At 37.1% G+C, this 14,569-nt stretch overlaps 1 gene segment (V, D, J or C); it reads left to right on the forward strand.

Annotated features, from left to right (window-relative positions):
- The first annotated feature begins 80 nt into the window (after positions 1-80).
- Positions 81-1,812, forward strand: LOC127157786 (T cell receptor alpha variable 12-2-like). The segment is given in 3 exon segments: positions 81-149; positions 337-641; positions 1,738-1,812. Coding segments are annotated over 3 exon segments (423 nt in total).
- Positions 1,813-14,569: the final 12,757 nt, after the last annotated feature.

A 14,569-nucleotide genomic window follows, 5' to 3' on the forward strand; every position in this document is an offset into this window, starting at 1 on the left:
TTGAGATCTCATGGGTTTATCATGCTCAATATTCACTCTGAGTTGAGGGAGGAGCTTCAAGCAGTTGTAAAGATCTCAAGTACCATCACTGACGTGCCATTTCAGCATGATGCTGCTCATCACAGTTATCCTGCTCTGTGCTGTTGGGAGTGAGTATAACTTAATATTACATAAAAGTATTTTTTTTTTTTAGGTTTGTTTTATTAATATACCATATTTGAATAGAACTACATTGTAAACTTGCTAAATGACTTTCTAAATGGCTTAATTAAAACAAAATGTATTAGTTCAGAGTCTATCATCACAGTATCTCATTGTCTTTATCATAATTTTCAGGTGGAAGGTTTGAGAGCCCTATTACATCAGACCAAACTGAGGTCTTTGATGAGGAGGGTGCCAATATAACTTTGTCCTGCAGCTACTCAGCTGCAATTAGTTTGCACTGGTACCGTCAATATCCCAGATCAGCTCCTGAATATCTTTTATTAATTCTGCAAACCTCTGGACGGGTCCAGACCGCAGAGAAGCTGGATTCTCGGTTTTCAGCAAAACTGAATGAAAAGAAAAACCGTGTGGATCTAATCATCTCCTATGTCAAAGTGACAGATTCAGCTTTGTACTACTGTGCCCTGGAGCCCACAGTGACAGGAAACACAATAACACTGTACAGAAACTTGTCTATACACAGTAGAAAAGACATAGACACTTAACAAACAGTCCCTTTCCACTTTTTGAGGACATTGCAAATAATGTCAACCGTTTAACAGCCCTCATAAAATACAGTAGAAAAATATATGTCATTATGAAAAAAGGACAATATCATGGTCTATCTGTTTGACTATACTAGGATTAATCTGCCATCTAGTGGTTCTTTAGGCTCAGTACATATATATTATATAATAGACAGTGAATATAAGTATATGAGTACATTTTATTTATTTATTTCCATTTTCAGTTTAGTCAGTTTGGTTTCAATTTTTATTATTTGTGGTGCTATTTATTCTTACACAAACAAGTTTTATATATACTGTAATAACTAAACAGTAAGCAAGTAAGTAAGTAAGTAAGTAAATAAATAAATAAATAAATAGTAATAACATAGTTTTGAAATGCACAAAAAAGTCTATTTTGGACATGTACGAATGAATAATAAATTCAACATAAATGTAAACCAATTCGTTAAAGACCAAACACTATAACAAGTATTAGTATAGTAAGTATTATAGTAATATATAGTAAGTAATATAGTAAGTAATAATATACTGTCACTTTGAACAAAACTGATTTTATTATTTTATTTTATTTATCTTTTTAATTTAATTTAATTTTTAATTTTATTTTATTTTATTTTATTTTATTTTATTTTATTTTATTTTATTTTATTTTAATTTTTTTGTTGAGGTTCAGGAGATCAAAAGATCAGTCATGAGCTGCATTTTTACATTATACCAGCAGGGAGCATCTATAGTGTTTTGAACTAAAATGAATGTTATTTATGTTGTATAAAAGGATACACAACTGTAACAGTTCAGAGGTTGTACAGACAGTCAGAGCAGGTGTCAGTTCTTTGTTTAATTGCTTTCAGTTCACCGTAGCAAAGTTCTTTTGGTCCATCATGAGAACTTGGCTGAGAGATATGCTTATTGTTTTATTCTTTCTAGGTACAGCACTTTATTTATTTATTGCTGATATTAGAGAATATGATGTGAGTTCAATAACATTATGTTCTCTCCACAGAATGCAGAGGACAAGACACTGTACATCAGTCAACAAGCTCTTCTTCAGCTTACACAGGAGAGGCTGTTACTCTGAATTGTGAATATGATACAACAGACACAATGCCTGCTCTGCTGTGGTACAGGCAAACCAAAAGTTTACCTCCAGAATATATATTAGTAAGACACAATTTTGGAAATGGAAGTAATTCTAAAGACTTCCCCAGCAAAAGATTTCAGTCCCAGTTGGATTCTGCCGCAAGAAGAACTACGCTGACTATCCAGAACCTTCATCTGTCTGACTCTTCGGTGTACTTCTGTGCTTTGAGGCCCACTGTAAAAACAGGATATTGAGCATTCAAACAAAAACCTAAACTTCACAGCTCACATAATATAGTTTGTTGCCATTTTCACTGTCTGTATGTGATAAAAGTAACACTATTTAATGCTGATATATAACACAACATCAACATGATTTAAAAAAAAATACTTAATAGCTAATGGCTACTTAGAACTAAAAAAATTTTCTATAATTTCTTTAAAAACATAAATATATTATGAAGTGCCAAACAGCAAATTATTATATAAAATCAGAAAAAAAATAAATGTAAATTGTAATATATTTGTAAGTCTGAACATACTGTATAGAAGTATACTACCAGTCAAAAGTTTTTGAACAGTATGATTTTTAATGTTTTTTTAAAAAGTCTCTTCTTCTCACAAAACCTGCATTTGTTTGATCCAAAGTATAGAAAAAGCAGTAAAGTTTTGAAATATTATTACTATTTAAAATAACTATTTGAATATATTTTAAAATTGTTATCAAAGCTAGATTTTCAGTGTCATTACTCCAGTTTTCAGTGTCTAAAATGCTAAAGGTATTCATTTCTATAATAAGAAATTTGGAGAAATAATTTTATTTAGCAAGGATGCTTTAAATTGATCAAAAGTGATGATAAAGACATTTATACTGTTTCAAAAGCTTTTTATTTCAGATGAATGCTGTTCTTGAAATTTCTACTCATCAAAGAAGACTTGAAGAAAAAAATTCTACTCAGCTGTTTTCAACTCAATAATATTTTTTTGAGCAGCAAATCAGCATATTAGAATGATTTCTGAAGGATCACGTGACACTGAGGACACTGAGTAATAATGCTACAATTTCAGCTATGAAATCACAGTATTAAATTACATTTTTAAATATATTCAAATAGAAAACAGTCATTTTAAATAATAAAAATATATAAAAAAATATATTGTTTTTGAAGTACTTTGGATCAAATAAATAAAGGCTTGGTGAGCAGAAGAGACTTCTTTAAAAAAAGGCACTAAAAATCTTACTGTTCAAAAACTTTTGACTGGTAGTATAAATCAGAATATATATACTCTGATTTATACATATATTCTGATTTATACATATAAATTAACAAATATAGTAATTAAACTGAAATATATGTTCTAAAATAATAATTACATAATTACACAAATTTCCCCCTGAAATTTGCGTCTAAACTAAAAAAAAAAAAAAAAAAAAAAACTTTGCCATAGATTAAAACTAACGTCTTTTGTCCTGTCAATATGAAATTAACCTAAAGGCCAGTGACACAATATACCAACCTGAAATCTGTTGCAATAAATTGTGATGTTTTATTTTGCTATATAGACAGAACTTTAAAGTATAAATATTGTTCTCAAGCTGATAAACATACAGTACATACAGTGGCTTTTAAAGTAAGCGAGCTACATTAAATTGACATGACATTTAATTTAGAACGTCAGTTCACAAGAACGTCAGTTTATGAGTTTGTAACATCTGGTGACACCTGTTAGAAACATCACTGCACTGTGATTGGGTGCTGAAAGCACTGACTGGAAGCTTCAGTTGTCTGTACAGAGTCTGTTATGGTAGTTCTGCAGAGCTCAGTGAGGAAACCGTCATTTAAAACAATGGCTTTCTGCTTGCTACTAGTTTTAACGACATTCATTGGTAAGATTTTAGTTCTATACTTGCATTTCCTTTCTTTACACATTAGAAGTGCTTATTTGATGCTAACTTTAGTTGCTTTCCATTTACCTGGCTCAAGCTGAATAATGACAATTTTCTTCTGTAGAGTTGCTTACAGTTGAAAGTAATTTTATAATTAATTTAATTAACAGTTACATTCCTGGTTATTTCTATGAGGCTGCTTTGAAACAATCTGTATTATGTAAGAGCTATACAAATAAATGTGACTTGATTAAACTTGGTTTTGAACACTAATTCAGCATTCTTCTCAGGTGGCAGTATACAAGGTGACAGCATTAACCCAACATCTCCTGTAGTCCATGCAAAGGTCAATGATAAAGTGATGATGTTTTGCAAATACCAGTACTCTGTGTCAATGAATAATCTACAGTGGTATCGACATTATCCCAACTCTCCACCGGAATTCCTGGTTCTAATCATGGAGTCGGGACAAAATCAAACGGCTACTCCTCCTCACCCTCGACTGACAGCTTCAGTTATTAAAGAAAACAAGACAGTGAATCTGGAAATCTATCCTGCAGATGTGAAGGATTCAGCAGCGTATTACTGCGCACTGCAGCCCACAGTGGCAGGAAACGCATGTACACCATACAAAAACCTACTCCTACTCAAAGCTAAACGGAAAATAAAATGGTTTAGATCAACCTATGAGACCAGAGAGTCTGCACACATAACACAAGGGGGCAGCACGTGTTACGACAATCAACAACATCAAAACTGCATAAAGTAGACCTGACAAGTGGTACAAGAAACAGACAGCAACACCTTGAAGAAATGTGAAGAGAAGCAAACAGCTAATCAGTAAATTCAGGATGAAGAAATCGGCAGTACTAATTCTCATAGCTGCATCAGGTATGTAAAATTTATATGATTTTTTTTAATATGAATGTATAATTTCAAAACTTAAAAACTGAATTTATTTCATCTAGGTTTTCACATACCACTTTTTGCTTCCTTTCCAGTTGTTCTTGGTGATCGCATTGAACCAGACCAAGCTGTTATTATTAAAGATGAAACCAACAGGGTGACATTGAGTTGCTCATATGAAACAAGCAGTGAAAGTGTTGATCTTTATTGGTACAGACAGTATCCTAACAGTGAGCCACAGTATATACTGTGGAAAGGTGCACGATCAAGAGATGGCTATGAAAGTATTCCAGATCCTCATTTTGGATCTTCGACAACCAGAACATCCACTGAACTGATTATTAAAGCAGCTACTCTGAAAGATTCAGCTCTATATTACTGTGCTCTTTGGAAAGACCCAGTGATACAAAGTTTCTGAGGAGCTTTACAAAAACACACTTACTTTGAACTCAGAATCATCAAAGTATTAGCCAAACCAATATGTATTACCTACCAAAACCATTACTGTATGTGGTAACACCTGCAACTGATACAGCAGCCAAAACTAAGAGATTAATAGATTTAATAAAACAGCATTTGTACTGTGAATACAAAAACGTTGAAATGCTTTAGAAATGCTTAATAATATCTTGACCTTTATTGACCTACTTACTAAATATCCATGTAAAATCTATGTAATCACTCAGAAAGATCTATTTACTATAAATGTACAGTTGAAGTCAAAAGTTTACACCTTGCAGAATCTGCCAAATGTTAATTTTTTTGACCAGGGATTTTTTGACCAAGTAGGCAATTTTTTTTAGAGGGATCATACGAAATGCATGTTATTTTATATTTACTACTGACCTGAATAAGACATTTCACATGAAAGACATTTACATATAGTCCACATAAGAAAACAATAATTACATTTATAAAAATGACCCTGTTCAAAAGTTTACATACACTTGATTCTTAATATTTAATAAAATTACCTGAATGATCCACAGCTGTGTGTGTGTTTGTTTATGAGTTCCTTGTTTTCCTGAACAGTTAAACTGCCCACTGTTATTCAGAAATAAATCCATCAGGCCCCACAAATTCTTTGTTTTTTCTGCATTTTTGTTTTGGTTTTTCAGCATATTTGTACCCTTTCCAACAATGACTGTATGATTTTGAGATCCATCTTTTCACCTGTAAATGTTTATGCTTCACGAGAGATGTTTTGCGAAGTAATTATGTGTCGCAAAAATTTACTAAAGGCGATTAGCCAAATATTTCGTAAAGATGTACTGTAATACCACATTTCAGTCGGAACATAGATTGTTTTCATACCGTGCTAGTGGTGCGATATAAAGCTTTTTATGAACGCATTTAGCACGGGCGACCGTGGAAAATCCACTGTGTACGGAAGCACGGGGCTTTTAGCCTATACCAACAAACATGGTAGAATATAGCATCTGTCTTAAAATTCAGTTTTCAGCCGTCTCCATCTGTCAAAGGCATCTCCTATACAAATCCTTGTTTTATTTCAGACTTTGTCACGATGTACTTCGGATTCATAACGAGGTCTTTTAGGTTTCGTAACTTTATACATGTTTTATCCGACACGTTCGTAGCTGCAGCTGTAACTAGAGCAGAGCTGCCAACCCGGATGACGAAACTCTACTGACTTCGTGATTGGTAGATAGCTGGAGGGTGGCGCCTCAGACCAAAACACAACATGACAACATCAACATTAGTTGAGGGCTGCAACTTTCACTTTTGTCACGACCTCACCAGTCTAGGTTGGAGAGGCCGGTGACAAGGAAAATAAAGAGATGTAAATTTGAGATCGACAACACTCTTTCTCCTGTCCCAGCTCACAATGATTACGAAACAACACGATTTTTGATAAGTTTTCACAAAATTTATTATAACAAAATCAAAAGAATTGGAAGCATATCTCTTCGGAAGGGGATCAAGGCCAACAAAACAAACAAAAGGAAAACTAAACTAAGGAGTTAGGACTAAATTACCTATCAAAAACAAAATCTCAAAAGAAATACAGGAGCAGACTTCCCTGACTCCTTAACTCACCAAAACCAGGAGAAAAAGTTTACACCAAAAAAAAAAAGGCAATCCCCAACCTACTTGCTTCAAAAAAGGAACGAAAGATTATTTACAAATAACGAATAAACAAAAGAAACAACGAATAACTGATTACAAACTTAAAATGTACCGTTGCAAGATACAGGGGAAACAAATCTTTCTTTCAATGTAGGCGCAACCTACTCACACAGCAATTCAACCAGGTTTTCGCAACAACGTTATTGGCAATTCGGTACATTCAAAAGACAAAGAAAAGTGCTGTCTGGGGCAGGAGACAGAGGACGAAAACGACGGAACTTCAGCACGCGCTCTCAACAGACACTTCCATACTGCTCTGCTTCCCCGTATTCAAACGCTCCCGCTTGCTGCGCAATTTCCTGCAGCTGGTTCCAATCAAGCGCTGCCAGTAGGAGAGAGAGGGGAGAGAGAGAAAGAGGGAGAGAGAGAAACTGCGTACAATGCATTGCACGCAATACAACAACAACAACAACAACAACCATCATGAGTACAAAAAAATAAAAAATTATATACGTCCTATGACGTAACACACCCACCCTTAGTTACAAAACCTGGTTTGTAATAAATCAACTTACATTCAATTCATGTTATCACAATATGTGTAATTCAATTATCAACAGTATACGCTCTGGACAACGCATCGGCTATGATGTTTTCTGCACCTTTCTTATAGCGTATGTCCAAATCAAACTCCTGTACAATCAGTGCCCATCTCATTAAACGTTGGTTGGAGTTTGACATGCGAGACAGAAATGTTAACGGATTATGATCCGTGTATACTACAATTCGATTACCAGTGCTTAGGTACACTTCGAAGTGTTTAAGGGCTAAAAGTAATGCCAATGCTTCTTTCTCTATGGTGCTATAGTTCTGTTGACATTTGGTAAACTTTTTGGAGAAATAACTGACAGGATGTTCAATGCCAGCATCATCAGCTTGCATCAGCACAGCACCGGTGTTGTGCCAAATTTCGACTGCCTGCCAGAATTCGACTGCCCTCCGTGTGCACGCGCATGACGTCATTTGTTGACAATCGACTCGGCAAATGAATTTAATACGCGTTTGTGGCGCCCTTTCGTTTTCATTTACTTTTATTTATTTTATGTAGTTATTGAATTCTTATGAGGATAAACATAGTTTGTTAAATGCATTGACAACATCATAAAAAGTTTTTTTTTTTTTTTTTTTATTTTTTTTTTTAAATAAAAACGAATTTAAATAATCGCGCACAGTTTGAAACCAATCTTTTTCACTCAAGTTACACCACAACACCATCGAACGTTCAAGTCTTCGCATTTTTTCATAAACCAACAGGTCTTGTATTCTATTATTTGGCTGCAAATAACAAGATCCATGTGTATATGGAAAATAAGTAAAATAACAAAATAGTGCACAGTGAAGAAATGTCCGCCCGAGAACTTGAGTAATGAGTCTTTGGCAATTGTCGGCAAACAATTCATCGATTTAAATTAACGTATTTAATTACTGACAAGAAATGTAGTATTTCTTGTAAAATGTTTGTTGCTGATATATTTGATACATTGAATTGATCCTAAAAGGCAGTTAATACTGTTACAATAAAATGAATAAATATAGAATTTTCATTCAAAGAATGATGGAAGTCAGTGTAACACAATTTCTACACAAACAAACTGTTTTCAACATTGATAATAATCAGAAATGTTTCTTGAGCAGCAAATCTTATTAGAATAATTTCCGAAGGGTTATATGACACTGAAGACTGAAGTAAGGATGCTGAGAATTCAGCTTTGAGCACAGGAATAAATTATATTTGAACAAAACAATAAAATATAAAATATTTATTTTGTATTGTAATTATATTGAACATAATTGAATATTTTGTAAATATGTGAAGAGCTCAGATGCAAAACCAGCTAAAAGCCATTTCGGTCAAAAATGAGATAATGATACTGAGTGACTGCTACTGACACATATTATACGTCCATCAAATACTTTTACTTTAAACTCGTTAAATTCCAGCTTCAGCCCAATCAGAAGTACCAGTACTTACATAGAAATCTATACAACGCTCCAGAAAGAAATGCTAATTTTAATACGTAATACATCAGATGGATTTAGGAGCTTTTGCATCTGAACTCTTCATGTGTTTATCAAATCAAGACAGCCTCTAGGACCATAAGAGATTTCTCCCTTTGAAGCTTAAGTCACAATCTTCTCATTAATCACAATTTACAGCCATATCTCCTGTATATGGCAGTATAATTTTGGCAGGTGTCCTACTGGAAAGCTCTTGTCTTTGTGTCTTCTTAGCAAACACTCTCCATCACCAGCATGATTGTGATGTGCTTGTGAACCTGTACAGTGGAGCTGGAAGGCTGCATAATTTCAGCCGGTGTATTGTTGTAGAATAGATATTGCATTTGGCATGCTATATGAGAAATAAGAAATCAGAAATAAGCAGAATTGATTGCACATGGGATTATATTACACTAATAGAAATTACACAGTGGGAATAAATGTTACATTGTATAATTTGTTTTGTAAAATCATCAAATCCTTCAACATTGGGATCCAGGTTTCTCTTTTTTGAAATTAGTATACCATCCAAACACATACTGACTGTGCTAATTTAATCCTTGTGTATAAAGAAAAGTTATGCTTAAAGAAGTTACTCTGAGGTCCTTAGAGGACAAAAATGTCTGTGTCAAAAACTGTCATAAAAATTTTTGGAGCTTTAGAGCACTGACTTATATTTGTTGGGAAAAAAAAAAGTGAACTCAAAAACAGCTAGAAAATCAAAGCCATAAATCTAAACAAATTGTGTTTTTTAGGTTGATACTTCAAAAAAATTAGCTTTAAGTACGATTTTTGGGCGCAGTACCAAACTTTTCCATTAGATGCCAGCAAAACTCCACAGTGCTGGAATTTGTGATTTGCGGTTACAAAATTTGTCTCTCTCCAAATTTTATATGCACACACATTAGTACTCACATAGCCTACAACCACTTTCAGACATCCATGCCATTGGATAAATACAGATTTAAAATCATAACAAGAAATAGTTTATAGTAGCTATGATACTGGTTTTGAAATCAAGTGTTTGTATAGTTCTGACAGTAAACACTGGCATCTAACAATGCCTAGCAAAAAAAGCATAAACCCAAATAGGAAATAAAATAGTTATCGAAGAAGCATGTGTTCTATTCTGTGTCCTAAACTCCTCAAGCATTGATATCTCATTTTAGAGCAGTCAATGCAATTTATTAAAAAAGGGCTATAAGACCATATACTGTTGAAGCCTCTGATCTGTTTTCTTAACGCTTTCTTGAACATTCTATGGTGTGATTTCGGTTGAAAAATAGTACAAAAAAAAAAATAAAAATAAACAACAATCAAGATTTCTTAAAATTATTTAATTTATTCATTTTATAATTAAATGTAAAAAATATAAAACAAACCAGTGTGTTCTTAACAAATTTAACAAACAATCTTTATCTACATAAGGATGCATTAACTACATAAAATAAATTAAATAAAATGAATATTAAGTTAAATTAATTTGGCCGCACCAATATCAACAAATGACGTCATGCGCGCGCACGCGGAGGGCAGTGGAATTCTGGCAGGCAGTCGAAAATCGGCACAACACCGGCGCCACGAGCACTTGCGTCGACCTGCAGAGTGAAGGGCAAATCGAAATTTGGAGCAGACAAGATTGGAGCGTTGCACAGCAAGTCTTTAGCGGAGCAAACGGCAAATTCACACTTTTCATCCCAGACAAATTTTCGCTCTGTACTAAGGAGATCAGTAAGGGGCGCAACCACTGAGGCGAAGTTCTTACAGAACCCCCTGTAATAACCGGTCATTCCTAAAAAACGTCGTAATTCACGTTTATTAGTTGGCGAAGGGAACTCAATAATAGCTTCTACTTTTGCACCCAGAGGTTTGACCTGGCCTTGCCCAACCAGTTTTCCGAGGTAAGTAACCACAGCTTTGGCGAATTCACACTTACTGAGGTTAAGTGTTAACGATGCCTCAGCCAAGCGCTTCAGGACTGAATTGAGGGTGGATAAGTGGTCGTCCCACGACATGGAATAGACCACCACGTCATCAAGATAAACTTCACAATTCTGTATCTCAGACAGCACAGTCTGCATTAACCTTTGAAACGTGGCAGGTGCGTTGCGCATTCCGAAGGCCATCACTGTATATTGCATGAAAGTGTCAGGTGTGACAAACGCAGAAATTTCGGAAGCGCGCGGCGTCAACGGCACCTGCCAGTAACCTTTAAGGAGGTCAAGCTTAGTTACATACCGCGAAGAACCCACTCGGTCGACACAGTCCTCGACTCTGGGAAGGGGAAAGGAGTCAGCTTTTGTTATACCATTTACTTTACGGAAATCTGTACAGAACCGAAATGAGTTGTCAGATTTGGGCACAAGAATGCACGGTGAACTCCAAGGGCTCTGACTGGCAACAGCAAAACCATTACGCACCAAGTACTCCACTTCTTCTCTCATAACTTGACGTTTACGTGGGTTAACTCTGTAAGCGTGCTGTTTAATAGGCGTGCTTTGACCCACATCGATGTCATGCACCAACACGTTAGTCTGAGAGGGAATATCGTTGAACAAAAAGGGATACTTATTAATCAACTTGATAACATCATTGCGGTGTTCTTCAGACAAATACGAGAGGTAAGTTGGCAGTGTGGCTAAAATGGCAGAGTTTGAAAGCCTCCCGCAAGAAGGATAAGCATCTTTGTCACTTAAATCATCCACCTCCGGCACGTAACCAGTGGACAGATCAACAGTATTCACGGCGGTCACACTTTTAGCTACAGGGTTAATGTCAGACTTATTTCTGTCAACATATGCTTTAAGCATATTCACATGGCAGACCCTGCTTTTACGCCGTCGATCGGGAGTGAGAACAGTGTAATTAGTGTCACTTAGTTTCTTTTCTACCGTGTATGGGCCGGCAAACCGAGCATGCATAGGAGAACCGGGTACAGGTAACAACACGAGTACGGACTCTCCAGGCTGAAAACTTCGAGCAACACTCTTCCTGTCATATCTAGTTTTCATCTTGACTTGGGTGTCTGAAAGATGCTGTTTAGCAACATCCCAAGCTCTGTGAAGATGCTCACGGAATGTACTCACATACTCAAGGATCGGCACACGGGGGGAATCTTTAGAAAGGAACTGATCATGGATTAACTCCAAGGGTCCCCGAACTGTATGTCCGAACACAAGTTCGGCAGGGCTGAACCCTAGGGACTCCTGCACAGTGCTTCTTATGGCCAGCATCAAGAGGGGCAATCCATCCACCCAGTCTTTGCCGGTTTCTACACAGTAAGTGCGCAGCATTGACTTGAGTGTCTGATGGAAGCGTTCCAGCGCACCTTGCGATTCTGGATGGTGTGCGCTTGATAGTTCATGTTGTATCTGTAATTCTTTCGCCAGCTGTTCAAACAAGTTAGAAGTAAAGTTTGTTCCACGATCTGTTTGAATTACTTTTGGCAATCCGAACACAGAGCAGAATTTAATCAGCTCTTTAACCACTGCTTTCGTGGTGATGGAACGCAGAGGCACGGCTTCTGGGAAGCGTGTAGCTGTACACATTATTGTGAGCATATACTGGTGACCGGATTTGGCTTTGGGCAAGGGACCTACGCAATCAAGAATGAGTCTTTCGAAAGGCTCCCCTATGACCGGAATAGGCTGAAGCGGGGCTGGAGGGATCACTTGGTTCGGCTTACCGGCCAATTGACAGATGCGACAAGATCGAACAAATTCAGATACAGAAGACTTCATACTGGGCCAAAAGAAATGCCTAGCGATACGATCATGCGTTTTTGTAACACCAAGGTGTCCTGAGCAAATATGCTCATGGGCCAGTTTCAAAATCTGAGTTCGATAGCCGGTGGGGAGAACGATTTGATAAGCCCCTTCACGTTCAGAGACTGACGGCTTCCACCAGCGCATTAGCACACCGTCATCCCAACAATAACCTACCGGCGCATCTGAAATTTGCGTTCTGTCTGCAGCGGCACTAATACATTTACTCAACGACAAATCAGATTTTTGAGCAGCAATTAACTGTTCCCTACTCACTTTTAAGGGAGCATCATTTTCTTTCAAAAATTCATGACCCTGGGATGGTTGTGGCGGAACAAGCAATTTACATTCAGCGGTCTCCGGCGACGAAACCAGGAACGAACGGGAAAGATCAATCACATTGTCAAATTTCCTTTTCTGTGCGCGAGTCACAGCGCATGAAGGAAAAATAGAAGAGAATTGCGACAGCGCGTTATCTTGGCCGCTAACATCAGGCTTCACAGAAACGATAGGGTACGGGAAGACTTTGGTTCCAGCCAAATCATTACCAAGGATCATATCTACACCCTCCACAGGTAATTGTGAATGCACACCGATACTCACAGGACCAGAAATAAGGTCAGACTTCAGAAGAATAGTGTGCAGTGGCACTGAAGTACAGCCCATTTCTATACCACGAATGAGCACATTATTACCAGTGTACGATTTTGATGAGAACGGTAGCGTACTTTCCAGTATGATTGACTGTGCTGACCCTGTATCCCTTAACATCACTATAGGCCTAAAATCAGAACCATCTGGGAGCGCTACTGTACACGTTTGCAAAAACGAATCGAAGGCAGAGGGATTTGATCGCGGGGTAAGAGAGGTAAGTGCTACCCCTTTAGGCTTACCACCTGCTTTCTGCTGCCAAGCTTTACAGTTTGAGATCATGTGGCCAGGATCAAGGCAATAGAAACAAACTCTTTTTCTCTCAGGCCGTTTTGAAGTGTCTTTCAATTCATTCGCCGGTCTGAAAGAGCCATTTCCTTTATTTTTCCCTACATCAATAGTGGAGAAAACTTTTGGAACGCGCACAGGGGAAAATACGGTTTTATGCGTGAGCACAAATTCATCGGCCAGAATCGCAGCGTCCGACAATTTAGAGACTTTCTGCTCGTTCAAATGCACCACAATACTCTCTGGCAAGCAATTTTTAAAATCCTCAAGTAAAATCAGTTCTTGCAAATCCTCAAGTGTTGTGATTTTGGTCGAGAGACACCATTTCTCAAACAATGCTTTCTTTTCACGCGCAAACTCCACAAATGTTTGCTTGGCTGTCTTTGAACAAGCCCTGAACTTCTGGCGATACGCCTCCGGTACCAGTTCGTAGGCCCGCAAAACAGCCAGTTTCACAACATCATAATTTAATGAATCTTCAATTGGCAAAGCCGCACAAACTTCTTGGGCTTTGCCAACAAGATTGCACTGCAGCAGCAATGCCCACATATCTCTAGGCCATCTTAATTTAGCCGCGACCCGTTCGAAAGCTACAAAGTAGGAGTCTACTTCGGTTTCACGGAATGGAGGAACAAGTTTAACGTACTTACCTACATCGAAGTCTGGTTGCCCAACCTCAGAACTACTGGAAGGGGGCCTGGTGCGCGGTGGTGGAATTGGTTTACTGCGCAGCATTTGAGCTTCTATGTCCAGTTTACGTAATTTGACATCCCGATCAGTTTTTAACTCCAATTCTTTTAACCGGAGTAGCTGTGTTTCGTGCTCCTGTTTCTTTAATTCAAGTTCTAATTCCTTTAGTCTAATAGATACCATCGGGTCTGCTATCTTTTTACCGCTTTCTGAATCTGCGTCGTCAGATGCTGCTTCTCCGTAAGTCTCTGCCTCGGGACCTTCTACTATCGCAAGTCCAGGTAAAACGCCTGCCTCCACTAACTTACCGTACAACTCGTCTTTAATGACTTGTTTCTTTTGCTCTTTCGGGACGGTTAAGTTATAAAATTCAGCTATTACAATTAAATCTTTTTTTCTACACCGATCGAATTCTTGTAATG

This window comes from Labeo rohita, unplaced genomic scaffold (genome assembly GCF_022985175.1).
Source record: "Labeo rohita strain BAU-BD-2019 unplaced genomic scaffold, IGBB_LRoh.1.0 scaffold_120, whole genome shotgun sequence".
In the NCBI taxonomy this organism is placed as follows: Eukaryota; Metazoa; Chordata; class Actinopteri; order Cypriniformes; family Cyprinidae; genus Labeo; species Labeo rohita.